This window comes from Pseudopipra pipra, chromosome 4 (assembly GCF_036250125.1).
Source record: "Pseudopipra pipra isolate bDixPip1 chromosome 4, bDixPip1.hap1, whole genome shotgun sequence".
NCBI lineage: Eukaryota > Metazoa > Chordata > Aves > Passeriformes > Pipridae > Pseudopipra > Pseudopipra pipra.
The window spans coordinates 48,576,747-48,589,693 of record NC_087552.1 but is presented as its reverse complement, the minus strand read 5'-3'; the positions used below and the strand labels follow the sequence as shown (position 1 = coordinate 48,589,693).

General features: G+C 41.8%; 2 protein-coding genes across 3 annotated transcripts in view; both read right to left on the bottom strand.

The window, feature by feature from the left end:
* The window catches only part of CHIC2 (cysteine rich hydrophobic domain 2), a 515,980-nt gene that overhangs the window by 267,123 nt on the left and 235,910 nt on the right, over positions 1-12,947 (bottom strand). The window lies entirely within an intron of this gene.
* Positions 1-12,947, bottom strand: part of LNX1 (ligand of numb-protein X 1) — a 66,398-nt gene that overhangs the window by 15,123 nt on the left and 38,328 nt on the right. For both annotated transcript variants that reach the window (XM_064653957.1, XM_064653958.1), the window contains exons 4-6: positions 8,865-9,067; positions 5,824-6,195; positions 654-791 (exon numbers count right to left, since the gene is read on the bottom strand). In XM_064653957.1, the coding sequence (XP_064510027.1) occupies positions 654-791; positions 5,824-6,195; positions 8,865-9,067 (713 nt within the window). The remainder of the gene's footprint in view (positions 1-653; positions 792-5,823; positions 6,196-8,864; positions 9,068-12,947) is intronic.

The window sequence follows — 12,947 nt, the reverse complement described above, 5'->3', positions numbered from 1 at the left end:
GCTGTGCACTGCCGGCCCTCACAGCCCTCATAATGTGCAAGTTTCAGCTGCTGCCGAAGCAGAACCAATGCTTTGGGTCCAAAGCTCCACAGAAAGTCAGTGTGCTTGCAGCGGCCAGGCAGACCACAGCTGCACCCTGCCACCAAACCACCAGGCAAGGTTTGGTGGCAAGTGACCCCAAGTCAAGGCAAGGGTATCTTAGAAAATGAGCAACAGACTAGTAATTACCATAATTTTCAAGCAGCTTATGTGAATCTTTCAGGCCAGCACATGAAAGGTTTTTCTCTGAAGACTTTGTTTCAGATGAAGAAACTTTAGATAAACCTCTTCTGTTTCTTGGAGGGCATTGCCCTGTGCTGGCTCACATTGTTGGCCAGGTCCATGCCCGTGGCCAGGATGCTATGTGCACACCAACCCCTGTCCCAACACTGCCCATTGCCTTCTCCTTCCCTCCCCACCTCAGACAGAGCCAGGGCAGAACCAATGGATAAATAATGAGGAGCACAGCTTTTATGTTTCCATTGCAAAGCGAGACATGTTTTTCTGGTGATAGAAAGCAGGGACAACACCCTGAGATGTGCAAACACTAGCTGCCCTCCCATTCCCCTGTCCCATGGATGGCAGAGAAGCCACACGAGTGCCCGTGCACTCACCTTGCTGGGGTTGTTTCTCTCGGAGGGACAGGGCTGCGGGCCACTGCCACTGTAACTCCAGCCCGTCTCCTGCAAGATGTCAGGGGTCTGCTGCCGGGTCTGTCGCGACACGACAAAGTGAACCTGCTTCTCGCTGGCCTGTGGGAGGAGGTACAGTGTGAATCACACTGCTCTAGTCAATAAACCCCTGCATCTCAGCACCACAGCGTTCATGAAATGTGGATACCATTAAAGCACGGTTTGGATTTCCCACTAATGTTGCAATGACATAAAGCAGTAGCATCAGTTCAGGTCAATAAAGTTCATAAAAGTTTCCTGCCAGGCATTTATATTCTCTTGAAAATCTGGTGTTAACTCAAAAAACCCCTTCTTATCTGCCCCAAGTTTGGCTGGAGGAAGTAATCCACAACAGTGCACCACAGCTCTCATATACACCTGTGTACACCACTGCAAAGCAGACTGTGCCTGCCACAGCAGAGAGACAGACAACCAGAGCTGCTGCTGCCTGACAGACAGGAAAGCTGGGAAAGATGCAACTAACCTTGAAATGATGTACATGCTTAAGCCTTGGCTGGTGAAAATGGGGACTAAACAATGTAACTAAGTTCACCTGCACGCAGTGAGTGTGACAAATGAAAGAAAGCTTAAAGAAATAAATGTGCAACCATTTTGAGAAATAAAATCGTACTGCAGTAGAGCATGGAGAAAGAGGGAGGGCACAAGGAAGCACACAAAGTAATGGAGTTTATTCTTGGAAGAATAGCTTCAAAAACAATTAACCCAAGCTCAAAGTGCTTCTAGGCCTTTTTGCACAATGCAGTCATAATACTTATGTGCCTGAGAGATGCTGCAGTGCTTCTACTGAGTTATGTTTGTGTGTTATTTTTAGGGTGCTATATGTGTGCCTGATATTAGTGTTAATTTTGTGTACAGGTGGCTTTTTTTTTCTCTTATTGAATCAGCACTGTATCCCTAGAAGCAAATGGCTTTATTCACCCCTCAGTAAGACTCACACGAATCTGTTCAAAACAACAATCTGCTACAAAGATAAAGCTGAGAAGACTGGGGTTTAGCTGGGTAAATCATAGAAGTCAGCCTTAGGGGCAAACCAACATACTGAACTAAAATGAAGAGCAGTGTAGAAATAACCTCAACGCTATAGAAGCATACTCAGAGGATGTAAAAATGAATCCTCTAATCTCCTCCCCTCTAGGCTAAAGACCTTGGTGTTGTGCCAGGCAGGAGGGGCTCTTAAGGACCAGTTTCCAGAGAGACTCCTGCCTGCTTGCTCTCAGGTTATATCCAAGGGACTGCTCAGTATATTGAGCGTGGAGCCCCCACACAAGCACATGTGTAGGTCTGATCCCCCTGGGGCTGCAGTTGCAGTGCTTGTTGGTACCACAGCCCCGGAGGCATCAGACCTCCTGGCTCGCTCACTGGCACAGTGACATACCCTGCTCTCTGGGGAGAAGCTCCAAGGAGAGATGGCATTGAGCAAGCAGCTGGAAACCAAACCCAGATCCAGTTGCACTGTTGAAATCAAATCTCCCACAGACAACTAACAGAAGCCAGAGAAAGCCTCTGGGATTTTGGGGTTTGTAGCTTGGTTTGTCTTTTCTGGAGCTTAATTCAATAGTAGTAGCTGAGAGTTAAACAAAGCTTTTGAAAAATGTCATTTTAGTTAAGAAAAAGCAATCTACTTTTCCTAAATCTCTAACTTCAGGCCTGCGATATGCATGTTCAGGCTGTGCTAATTCCAATAATGTAAAAAATGTGCACTTTGTTGCTTTCCCAGTATCTTGGGGAACACTATTTTTTTCACCAGAAACTGAAATCTCCACAGCTTCATAATATATCATTTGGTGCATACACATGTATTTCAAAATAATTTTCTGGATATTTTTATGGAATATTAATTTGAGAACTCTGAACTCAACTGGTACCCAAAAGCAGAATGCCGTATCATGTCAGAAAGGAAACCATCCTGGTCCCTAGTTTGTAATATGATTGAGATGGAACTGAACAACACAAGATTAAACCTCCCAAGGGCACGTGGCCCCATGAAAATCCAGTTTTCTCTAAAATGAACAACTTCACCTTAACGCAACTTCTTTTTAAAACTCATCTGCTGCCACATGGTAAGCCTCAAAGTTGGTTATTTAGAGAAAGGTTGTAAATGTGATTAATTCTCATAGAACAACTAGCAGAAGTTCAACAAGAGTCTCTATTGCAATATCACATTTGTCTCCAGGTCAGTCAAGTTGAGTAGTTTCTCAGAAGTCCAGAGTGTTTTAAAAAGTTATCCAAACAATAAGACCAGCTTTTGTATTTACGTACAAATAAAAAGCCATTAATGTTTCTAAGGATCAGAATATTCATTACTGACTCATTCTGATCCCTCTCTCTCTCTTACCCCTTGCTTTTTATACAATTCTTTTTCTGTATTTTATGCTGAAGCAAGAATTAAAGAAAAGAGATTAACTTTGAGACTGAGTGCAAGTAATAGCTGAAACAATCGACTATAATTGAAATCTGTATTACAGCCAAAGCAAATCAAGCAGGAAGGCAGAGACATGGTGGCAACTTCTGAGCATCTAGTAGGCAATTGCATATTGAAAAGAGGAAGTGGTGCTGCTCCCAGCAGAAGTTGCCCCATCTCTAACGGGGACAATGGAACGTGGATACACTCCACATCACAACCTGCTTGTCAGAAGCAGTTGTTGTGATGAAGAGGGGCTCATGAGTCCACCACAGGTGCTCTGAACTACAGTAAGGGAAAGAGGGAGAGATGAGCGTGAACATCTGGGGTCAGTAAAGTCTGGCTCAACCCATGCAGCTTGGCTTGATATGCTCACATGAGCACCCACTGACCTGTTACCTTGTTCCTTTTCTTGTCACTCTCATGGAAAACAGATGTGGAATGTCATGTTATTTAGATTAAAAGTGCCACTTCTGACACAAGACCATGACTAAAGATGACGTGACAAAAGGGAAGCAGCAAACTCCCACGTGTTAGATGTGTGCACGTTCCTAATTAGCACTTACACGTTTTCTTCATTTCAGTTCTTGTGACTGAGCTTATAAACAGCCAGACATCTAATCTACTGATTAAAAACTGCTTCACATATGCTAATGTAGAACTGCTATAGGCCTGATGAATAAGACTTGTCTCAATTATTCATTACTTAAAAGTCAAAACTATCAGATTCCACAGAAATCTGATGTTCTTCCAGTTGTGCTTAGTCCAACTTTAAAAGTCCAACATTAAAAGCCACCACCTTTTAATGAATATTAGTTCTATTTTTAAAGAAACCAATGGTGTATTTGTAGCTTCCTCCACAACAAAGCAGAAGACCTCAACGTACCGCAAGTGACACGCTGAGGTCTCAACAGCCAGGTTGCTGTTGAGAAATCAGAGGACACAGTGAAATATCCCTTCGTGTAAGAAGTAAATGTGAAACATTTGTGGCTTCAGTATAACGTTTTTTCTCTGGCATAACATGGAAACAGGAAAGGCAAATGATAGTTGATGAAAAAACATGACAAAAAAGACACAGGTTCTGGGAATTTTGCATTAGACAAATGTGATTCATAGAGCTCAGACCAATGCAATGTAATCTTGGCTGTTTAGAAATCTGAATCTCCCCTTTGATGGGCATATTGTTTAAATTCCCAGGGACTGGTGTGTATTTCAAGCATTATTATGAATAACATCCACTCTTTGGACCCCAATAAGGGCTTTAGTTGAGTTTTTAAACACTTGTATGTGAATGGTTATTTCGTTAGTAATTTTTTCCATTTCATCTGTAGGCTGCATGTGTTTTTTGCTTATGAAGCCTTGTTTTGCCTTATTTTGTAGCCATAAAGAACTGTTCCAAGAATAAAATTTTTTTCAGAAAGTTTTTCATTCCAGACTTGTTGCCCTCAGAGAATTTAAACCTTTCCCCTTCTGCCTTCTGCTCCCAGTTAGTGAGATACATAAGGTAATCCAGAAAGATGCTGGACCAGAATTTCAACAACTGGCATTATGCAAGGGGATGACATTTTCTTTACCTAAGCTATAAACTTCTTAATAAAAGTTGGCTACAACCAACTGTGATTCTATGCTAACAGAGGAATCCTTTCCACAAAATGAATGCATTTGAATGCTTCTTTCAGTCCGACTTATATTACCCTGATTATACCTGTCAGAAAAGGGGAAGCAGCCAGCCTGATTTGACATCTTTTTATTGAAGCCCATGAAATTCTTCAATATGTGAACTCTCTACATGCCTCCAAATGAAACTTAAAAATGCACAAGTATAATAAGTGCTATAAATATGAGATAAAAGCAACAAAAGATTCTTGGCTTTGCTTTTTATGTTGAAGTTTTCTAAAAAATAACATAGTCTGTAAACAGAGAAAACAAATGAAAATGGTTCTGGAGGGGAAATAAGGCAGAAGCTGACTGATTTTGTAGCTAAGAAAGGCACAGGCTTTTTTTTTTTTTTGTGACAGTTTTGTGTTAAGACTGCTTAGTGCATTGCAGAGGCATTCATTTAGTTCTCCACAAGCATCTAAATAGAGATTTATAAAAACTAGAGCTACAAATCCATTTTTCCAAAACATTTGGATTTCTATATGCTGGATTTAGGTAAGAAATACCTATAAGGAATGGACTACCTTCAGTTGTAAAACACATCCATGGGAAATCACTGATTTTGGGAGGGTGTTGTTCATCCTGAAACATGCCATCCACTGCCTTAGGCTACTCTGGTTTGCTCCAGGGCTGCACCAGAGAGCACTGTGACTCCTTCTGAGCTGGAGGAGTTAGGATCCTACCGGACCCAGTGCTTCCAGGGTGCAGGTTGGCATGCCTTTTGGCAGACGGCATCACGCTTTGATGATGCTCAGAGGATAGAGACGTTTACCGTGATCTGTATGTTCCAAAGCCTGATGGTAGCAGGCACCACTACCCGAGACATGAGAGTCCATGCCCACATTCACCCTTGAAGACACAATGAAACCAAGGAGCTTTTAGAGGAGTGAATTCCCATCCAAGCTTGAAGTCTCCTTCCCTCCTTCAAACACACAAACTCAATGGTTGGCCCTGCTTTGCAATGGATGGTGAAAACAGGCTGCTTGGTTTTTGCACAGTTCAAAAACCGTAGTCAAAGTGGTGATGACAAACCTGTATCAGCTGGGCTGCACTCTCTGGACTGCCGTACCGATGGTCGTGCCCATTGATGGCCAACACCCGGTCGTTCTCCTGAAGCTGTCCATCACGGGCAGCCATGCCACCTTCCAGCAAGTTGAAAATAAATACCCCTGGCTCATCGGCCTTGCGAACCAGCTTTATTCCCAGCTGCTCATCTGGACTGCTTTTGTTTAGCACAACATGGAAACTGTCATCCCTATTGCAGTGAGCATCAAGGGAAAGTCCGCTGTTTCGGCATCGGTACCTCTGCTCTCGGAGCACCGTCAGTCGGAGCACATGGCAGGGTTGTTTCAGGATTGACAGGGCATAGTTATGAGGCACATTTTTGATGTCCATGCCATTTACCTGGAAGAGAGAAGTGTAAATCAGCAGCAGGAAGCCAGTCTATTCTGAGCTGGCACTGGAAACAGCAGCTCTATTTACACAGATGTCTTCATACAAAGTGACATGTGCTATTTCAAACTGTGTCAAGCAGGAGGCCAAGTTTGCAGTGCAGAACAGCCTTCCCCCCAAGGAAAGGATGTGCTGTACAGACAGTTTCTGCCCTTTTTCTTCCCTTTTCTCCCTGATAGTCTCCAGACATACATGTTATTTTCCATCTTTCTTATTGTTCTTCCCAAGCTTCAATATCCTTTCATAGATCTTAGTTTTATTCCACTAGCTTCTGATTTCAGCTTGCCTTGCCAACCTTTCCTTTCGCTCACACCACTCTCCTCCTGTTTCTCCCCTTCATTATCTCCCAGCTGTTCTTGGTACAGTAAAAGAAAAAAAAAATGTTCCCCAGTAATGAATCTCTAATTAAAATGCAGAAAAGAACCTCAAGTAGAACTTTAAATGCCCTGGATATTTACTAGCAATTGTGATGATTTACCACACCAGAAATCAGACTTTTAAAGTTTCTCAGTGTTTTCCAGGTAACATTTAACTCAGATGACAGTAAAATTGCACAACTACTACTTTTTTAATTTGGATGGTGAAAAGAAAGAGTTTCCAGTCAATCCTGTCATGTCCATATGTGTAAGAATGACTAGGCATTGCACTTTATATTGCTAAATAAAAACCAGTTGCAAGATTGTAACTCACTGCTGGCTGGAAAACCCTAATCAGACAAGTTATTTCCACATAGTTTTACACTGCACAGATTGAACCATTTAAATATTAAGAAATGTCTCCAAAATGTAACAGAAATGGTCCCCAGCATGGACAAAAGCATTTGGCTGGTGTTTGCTTTTGCAGATTGCCAGTGTGGCATGATGGGGCTGTCCCTGCTACAGTCTGGTGGGGGGGTCTGCACCCAGAGAGACACACCTCAACTTACTTTAAGTTGCCAGCTTGGGTACCATAAACAGCATGAGCTGCAGCAGGATGGGGCTGAAATTCCTAAGAATCCTCGGTAAATCCCTGGGCAATGAGCCACAGCTGGGGAGAGCTGAGCTGGGCCCATCCGTGCTACAGTCACAGCTTCACAGTGCAGTTTGGATGTGCCCTGCAGGAACAGTTTTGTTTCAGTGGTGCCAGTAACTCTGCCACTCTGTGCTGGCACCAGGACAAAAAGCCTCCATGAAAGGCACAACTGAGAGACACTTATCCAGCTACTACCCAGAAGCACAATCCAGAGGCATTTTTATACACTACTACAGTGAAGTATGCCCACATTGTGATCCTGAGAAACCTCTTTGGCCAGGGTCTGTCTGACATGAAGTAGAAGGCGTGGCACAACCTTGGCATGCCTCAAGTGTCCTCAGATACCACTGGGGTCAGCAAAAGCTAGGGAAGCATGGTGGCTTATACGTGGTGCTCTGAACTTTAGAGGATTGTATCCTTAGTAATTACTCATATGGAATATGTAGTAGGAAAAGTCAGTAGGACTTGGGGAACTACTCACTAACTCTACCAGCTAGGCATGCCAGAGCAGGCAGTAGGATGGACATCGAGAGTCCAACCTGGAAGAAAACCCAGAGATATGATGTCAGATCTTTGCAGTCCATGCAACTTCCAGCTCCTGTAGCCTTATCCCAGCTAATGCCACAATGGTTAGCCTGGGCATCAGCACCAGTCTGTCCATGGCAGTATGACCTGCCTGCAGTGAACAAAGCAGCCTGCTCTCAAATGTGAGAGATTCTAATTTGGAAAACCTGGGTGAGCTGCAGCTGTACCTTTGGCTTGCAATGTGAATATACCTGTGCACTCCAAATATACATCATCAAAGTATCAAAGCAAGGAAGGAACTAGTATTTTCTGTAGTCACTCTTTTTGTCTAAGGACTGATGCATTAATATAATTTACCATCCTCGCTGAACTCCAAGTCACTGGGGCAACTGAGAGTGCAGTTCCCATTCAAAAGCTGTTGCTGATGGGATGTAAAGATGTAAAGATATATGATCTTTAACCATCTGGCCCAATTCTTGTTCATCTCTTGTACATTTCTATAGAAGTAGGAGCAGAAATAGCAGTCAACAGCTAATGCCTGGAGACCGCTCAAGTTGTTCTTAAAGATTTCACCTGGGGCTGCTGGTGGAGCAACACTCACAAAATAAAGTGGGCAGTGTCTAACACTCCTGTGGTATTGAACACATCATACAGAGGAGCTAGATGCTGAAATAACACTCATCAGCCTCCTGTCACCTATCCTGGTATAAGTGGAATATGAGGCAGTGGAACCCTCACCAACTGAGATTTAGGCCCACAGTTCAGTGGAAACAAACTGGACAAAAAGCCCAGTCTCTACTGACAGAAACAAGTTTTGCACCACTGGGTCAGAAATGCCGACAGTCTGTTGTCCTACATCGCATTTTGGATCTACCATGTTTGAGGAGAAATCAGAGTGGCTTGTCAGCGACTAGGAAACAGAAACAAATCCATGAACTTCAAAAACTGTTGAAATTAATGAAATCATTACAGCATGTAGAGGAACTGAATGTCTTTCTGCATGCAATGTTGCAAATATCATTATAATTGACTTAATCTTATTCTTTGTTAGGATATTTTTATCTTGTACCTCCACAGTACTGTACCTTTAGTATCATGTCTCCAGGCAGCAATCTTCCATCTCTGGCAATTACCCCATCTCGATAAATATGCTGTATAATAATGTGAACCAAGGGGGTCTCACTGCCTCCCACAATCCGAATGGCCAGACTTTCATGAGGATCGGTACGGCTGATTTTAATGCAGGTAATTTCCCCATCTGGAATCAGGTGATACAACCTGGGAAAACCTGGAAATGCACATAAGGTATTTATCTGACATCACAGCTTTACTTTGTTGAAATATGTATGGCACAAGCTCAAGTACCTGCCAGTTAGCCAAACTAGGTTTTATGCATGGATATAATTTATAGTAAGAGGGTAGGAAAGAATAAGTATGCTGCTGAGTGGACTTGAAGGGATCTTTTCACAATTAATATATTCCTTTTCCCCCCCCACAAAACACAGCCCTAAACCTTTGATGTAATCCAGACAGATGAAATGTACTTAAAAACTGTTACACATTTTAGGGGAACAAAATACATTTTTAGTCCCCAGAGACACCTCAGAACCACACCACAGTTCCTTGCTGGCCCTAGAGCAGATGGGCATGGACACCTCAACAAACATCCATCCCTTCTGTGCTGGGTTGTACGCTCTGTCTCACTGGTAGCATCCCAGGCTGTTCTCTGGTTTTGATGCCATAGTGGAGGACTGGGTGCTTGGCTTGTGACATCCAAGGAAGCATTTTATTTATCTTCAGCTAACAGAAGGACAAGATATCTTGGACAATCCAAACCATACAGTAGTTTCCCTACCAGATTCCTCTCCTTTCATCACTGCTTGAGCTCCAGGAAGTAGGAATGACTGGCTCTTACTGTGATGTATCTGTGTTAAAACTATGGTATGCTCAAAGTGCCTGGAGGGAAAGATCTCTGCTGGCCCTGGCAATCTGGCTGTGGTGAGAAGGGACTAATGGTGGGCAGAGGTCTTTTTGTATTTATAATGCACTAGATAAGAGTATCCTCTTCCAAACATCACTTTTCAGCTGGCCTGTTTGATTTCACAGCATGTCACTAATACTCTCCTTCCTTCTAGGTCCACACTCAGCAGCGAGCAATGTTGAAGTAAAAGCGCCTAGGAGTTTTATAGCACAGGTGTGTCAGCCTTCAATAATTTAGAATCCCTCACAGGTGAGAGAAAGCTTTTGAATTTTTTGCATGTGGGTCCAATCCAGTGCTTACATGAAAAACCTGTAAACCAAAAAATTAACTGCTAGTATTTTTTCAATAACCTATTTTAGAAATGAAAGTACAGTAATTGTTATTGAATAGTGGTTAAGTGTAAAATGAAAATTAACAGATCAGTATCTGAGATAGAATAAATATTTTCTAGTACAGAATTAGCAGGCAACAAACCAGCAAGGCACCAAAACCTTTTGGGAGAGAGCAAGGGGGAAGAAAGAACAGGAAAAAAATATTGAGAAACACCATGTTGCATCCCTTACCACTTCTTTGATCATATGCTCTTCGGGGTGGGAAGCTGTCCTCCTCCACATCTGTAAAAAGCACCTACCGGTAGCACAGACTTCGACTTTGTGGTTTTACAAGAGTTGACAGGCAATAAAAGTCTATTTAGATAACTACACAGCCTTTACCAACCTAATACCCAAGTATTCATTTAGTTTATACTCTCGTAATAACAGTTTCTGCCCTAATACATGTTTACTTAAGTTTGGCATGCAACTAATGTCTCAGGAACGGAAGGTGCTTCATTTTCCCCATACTCTTCTATTTTCTAAATGCTATTGCTCAGCTTATAATTTGTTCAATTCTCTCTAGCCTGAAGTGTGGATTCACTTGATCTAAATCCAGGCCTCTAAGTCAAATGCACAATTTGGTGATCCACTTGCTCTGACTTCCTTTATAGTGCACAGCCATTCAAAGGAATCGATACCCCTGTACCTGTTAAATCACCCCTAGAAGTGCCAAATGTTCTCCACTGCTGCTTAAGAAATATGAGGCAATTAACTCTGGCATCTCAGTGGGGTGCTTTAAGTCAGATGATACAAGTACTCCTCAAAAATCACTAGTGGCCTGATCCCTACATCAGAATAAGCATGCAAATTTTACATTCTTAGTGTGGCTACAAAGGTAGCTATGTGTAAAATGCAAATGAAAATCTGGATACCTAGATCTTCTCTGCACACAAATAGCATAAATTTATATTATATATATATATTTTGAAGATGACCAAAACATTCCTATAGTAGAACTACTTCCATTTCCCACTGCATGACTCACTTCACATCCTAGCAAACTGTGCTTTTTGACTCAGACACTCATTTTCCCATAGCTCAATCTGAAAACTTTTCTAAAGGAATTATTCAGTTACAATTCTTGTCCATGGAGAACTGTGCATTGAACAAGCTATTGACACTCTCATGTTACTTCAGTCTGTAATCCCAGAGCAAAATCAGGGCAACGTGGCAGTGAACAAGTCTCTACACTTGTACAAGACTTACATATATCTTTACATAGGGTATAAACTTATATAAGTTTCTTTGCATCTTGAACAATGCCTTAACTGGTTTGTTAAGTCTTGCAGTGGCACTTGGCTGACTTTCAATATGAGTTTATGGAAATTCTTTTAGAGGAATTTTTAGTGCCTAATTTCCTTCTGAAGTGAGCAATCTACAACAGAGCAAATCTTCTCAAGACATTTTTCTTGCCAGTTTACAAGTTTCTAATGCTTCTCTTTTATAGTTAGCAGGCTGTACTGTCTTACTTCTTGTCTTTATTTGATTTGTGCACTCTATCAAATATAATTAATAAATTGAACCATTTTCTCCAGATGGGCTAAGCAATGAAAATAACTCCATGATCCATTAATTTCTGCTCTCTTCATTGAAGACTTGCCTCTTTTTGTTCCAGACATATACACAGATATTGTATTGCCAACAACCTAGACTGCTGTAAATGAAAGGCCAATGTCTATTTTGATAAACTAACAGTAACATCTGGCAAACTAAATGTATAAAATACACAAATACACATTTTTTTAAAATAAGAGAATTCGTAATAATTTTTCACCAAACAGCCTGCATACACTGTGTGCAGTTTGATCAAAACCTACCACACCTATTATAAGATGATGCCATGTCTAGAAAGCAATGTCTTTGAATTGAATTTTTGAATGTTTATACCATGCCCAGAAAAGGTGGATATGGTGTCTGGTTGTGTACAGTGAATGGGGCCTCAGCAGGCCAATTTAAGGGTCTTCAACTCCAACTGGGTTGAGGACTTGCACCATTCAACCTGTTGTGAGGCTGGAGTATCATTTTTCACATACTCCATTTTCCAGCCCTTACAGTCTTATTGGAATTCTCCATAATCTTAGGCCAGGTTTTCCAAAGTCGGAAAACCCAGGAGTATTGCATACCTTTCTTTACCATTTTATATTTCCAGTCCTTAAATATCGAAGAGCTGCTGAATCTAGAAAGGAGACTTTCTGTCTCATTTTTGGTGATTCTTGCAGGTTTTCCCACAGAGTGTTGTGCTTTTGTCACCGGGGGTTGTATGGAGCACTCTGAATCTGTCAATATAATAAAATGTCATCTGCATTCAGAAAGATTGTGTGGGCTTTTTCCTCAAAAAATATTTCCCTTATACTAGTGTGCAATTTTATTTATATTTTCTCACATCCCATTACAGTAACAAATAACATAGGAGAGACCAGCTTTGCAAAGTAAACTCCGCTTGTCTGGCACAACGTAGGACACCAAACATTCATTAGTATAGTGGCCATGAGATAGTACTACAAAATTTTAACTACACTTAATATTTTATCCCCACAGTTTATAATATTTAATGATAGTGTTCCTTCAATAATCAGGTTTCAGCTGACTTCTATGCGTACCACGTTCCTTCCGATAGTGCGGCCATGGGTGTAACTTCTGTCTTCATTCCTGGTATTCAGTACAACAAAGCACTGTGTAAGGTTTGCTGTGACTCTTGAGTCCAGATTAATCAAAGGTCACTGTAAACAAAACTTGTGTCTGTGTTTGCAAGCCCTCATTTAGATCAGAAGGCCTGACTGATGTGAGATGCCAGCCCATCGCCACAAATAATG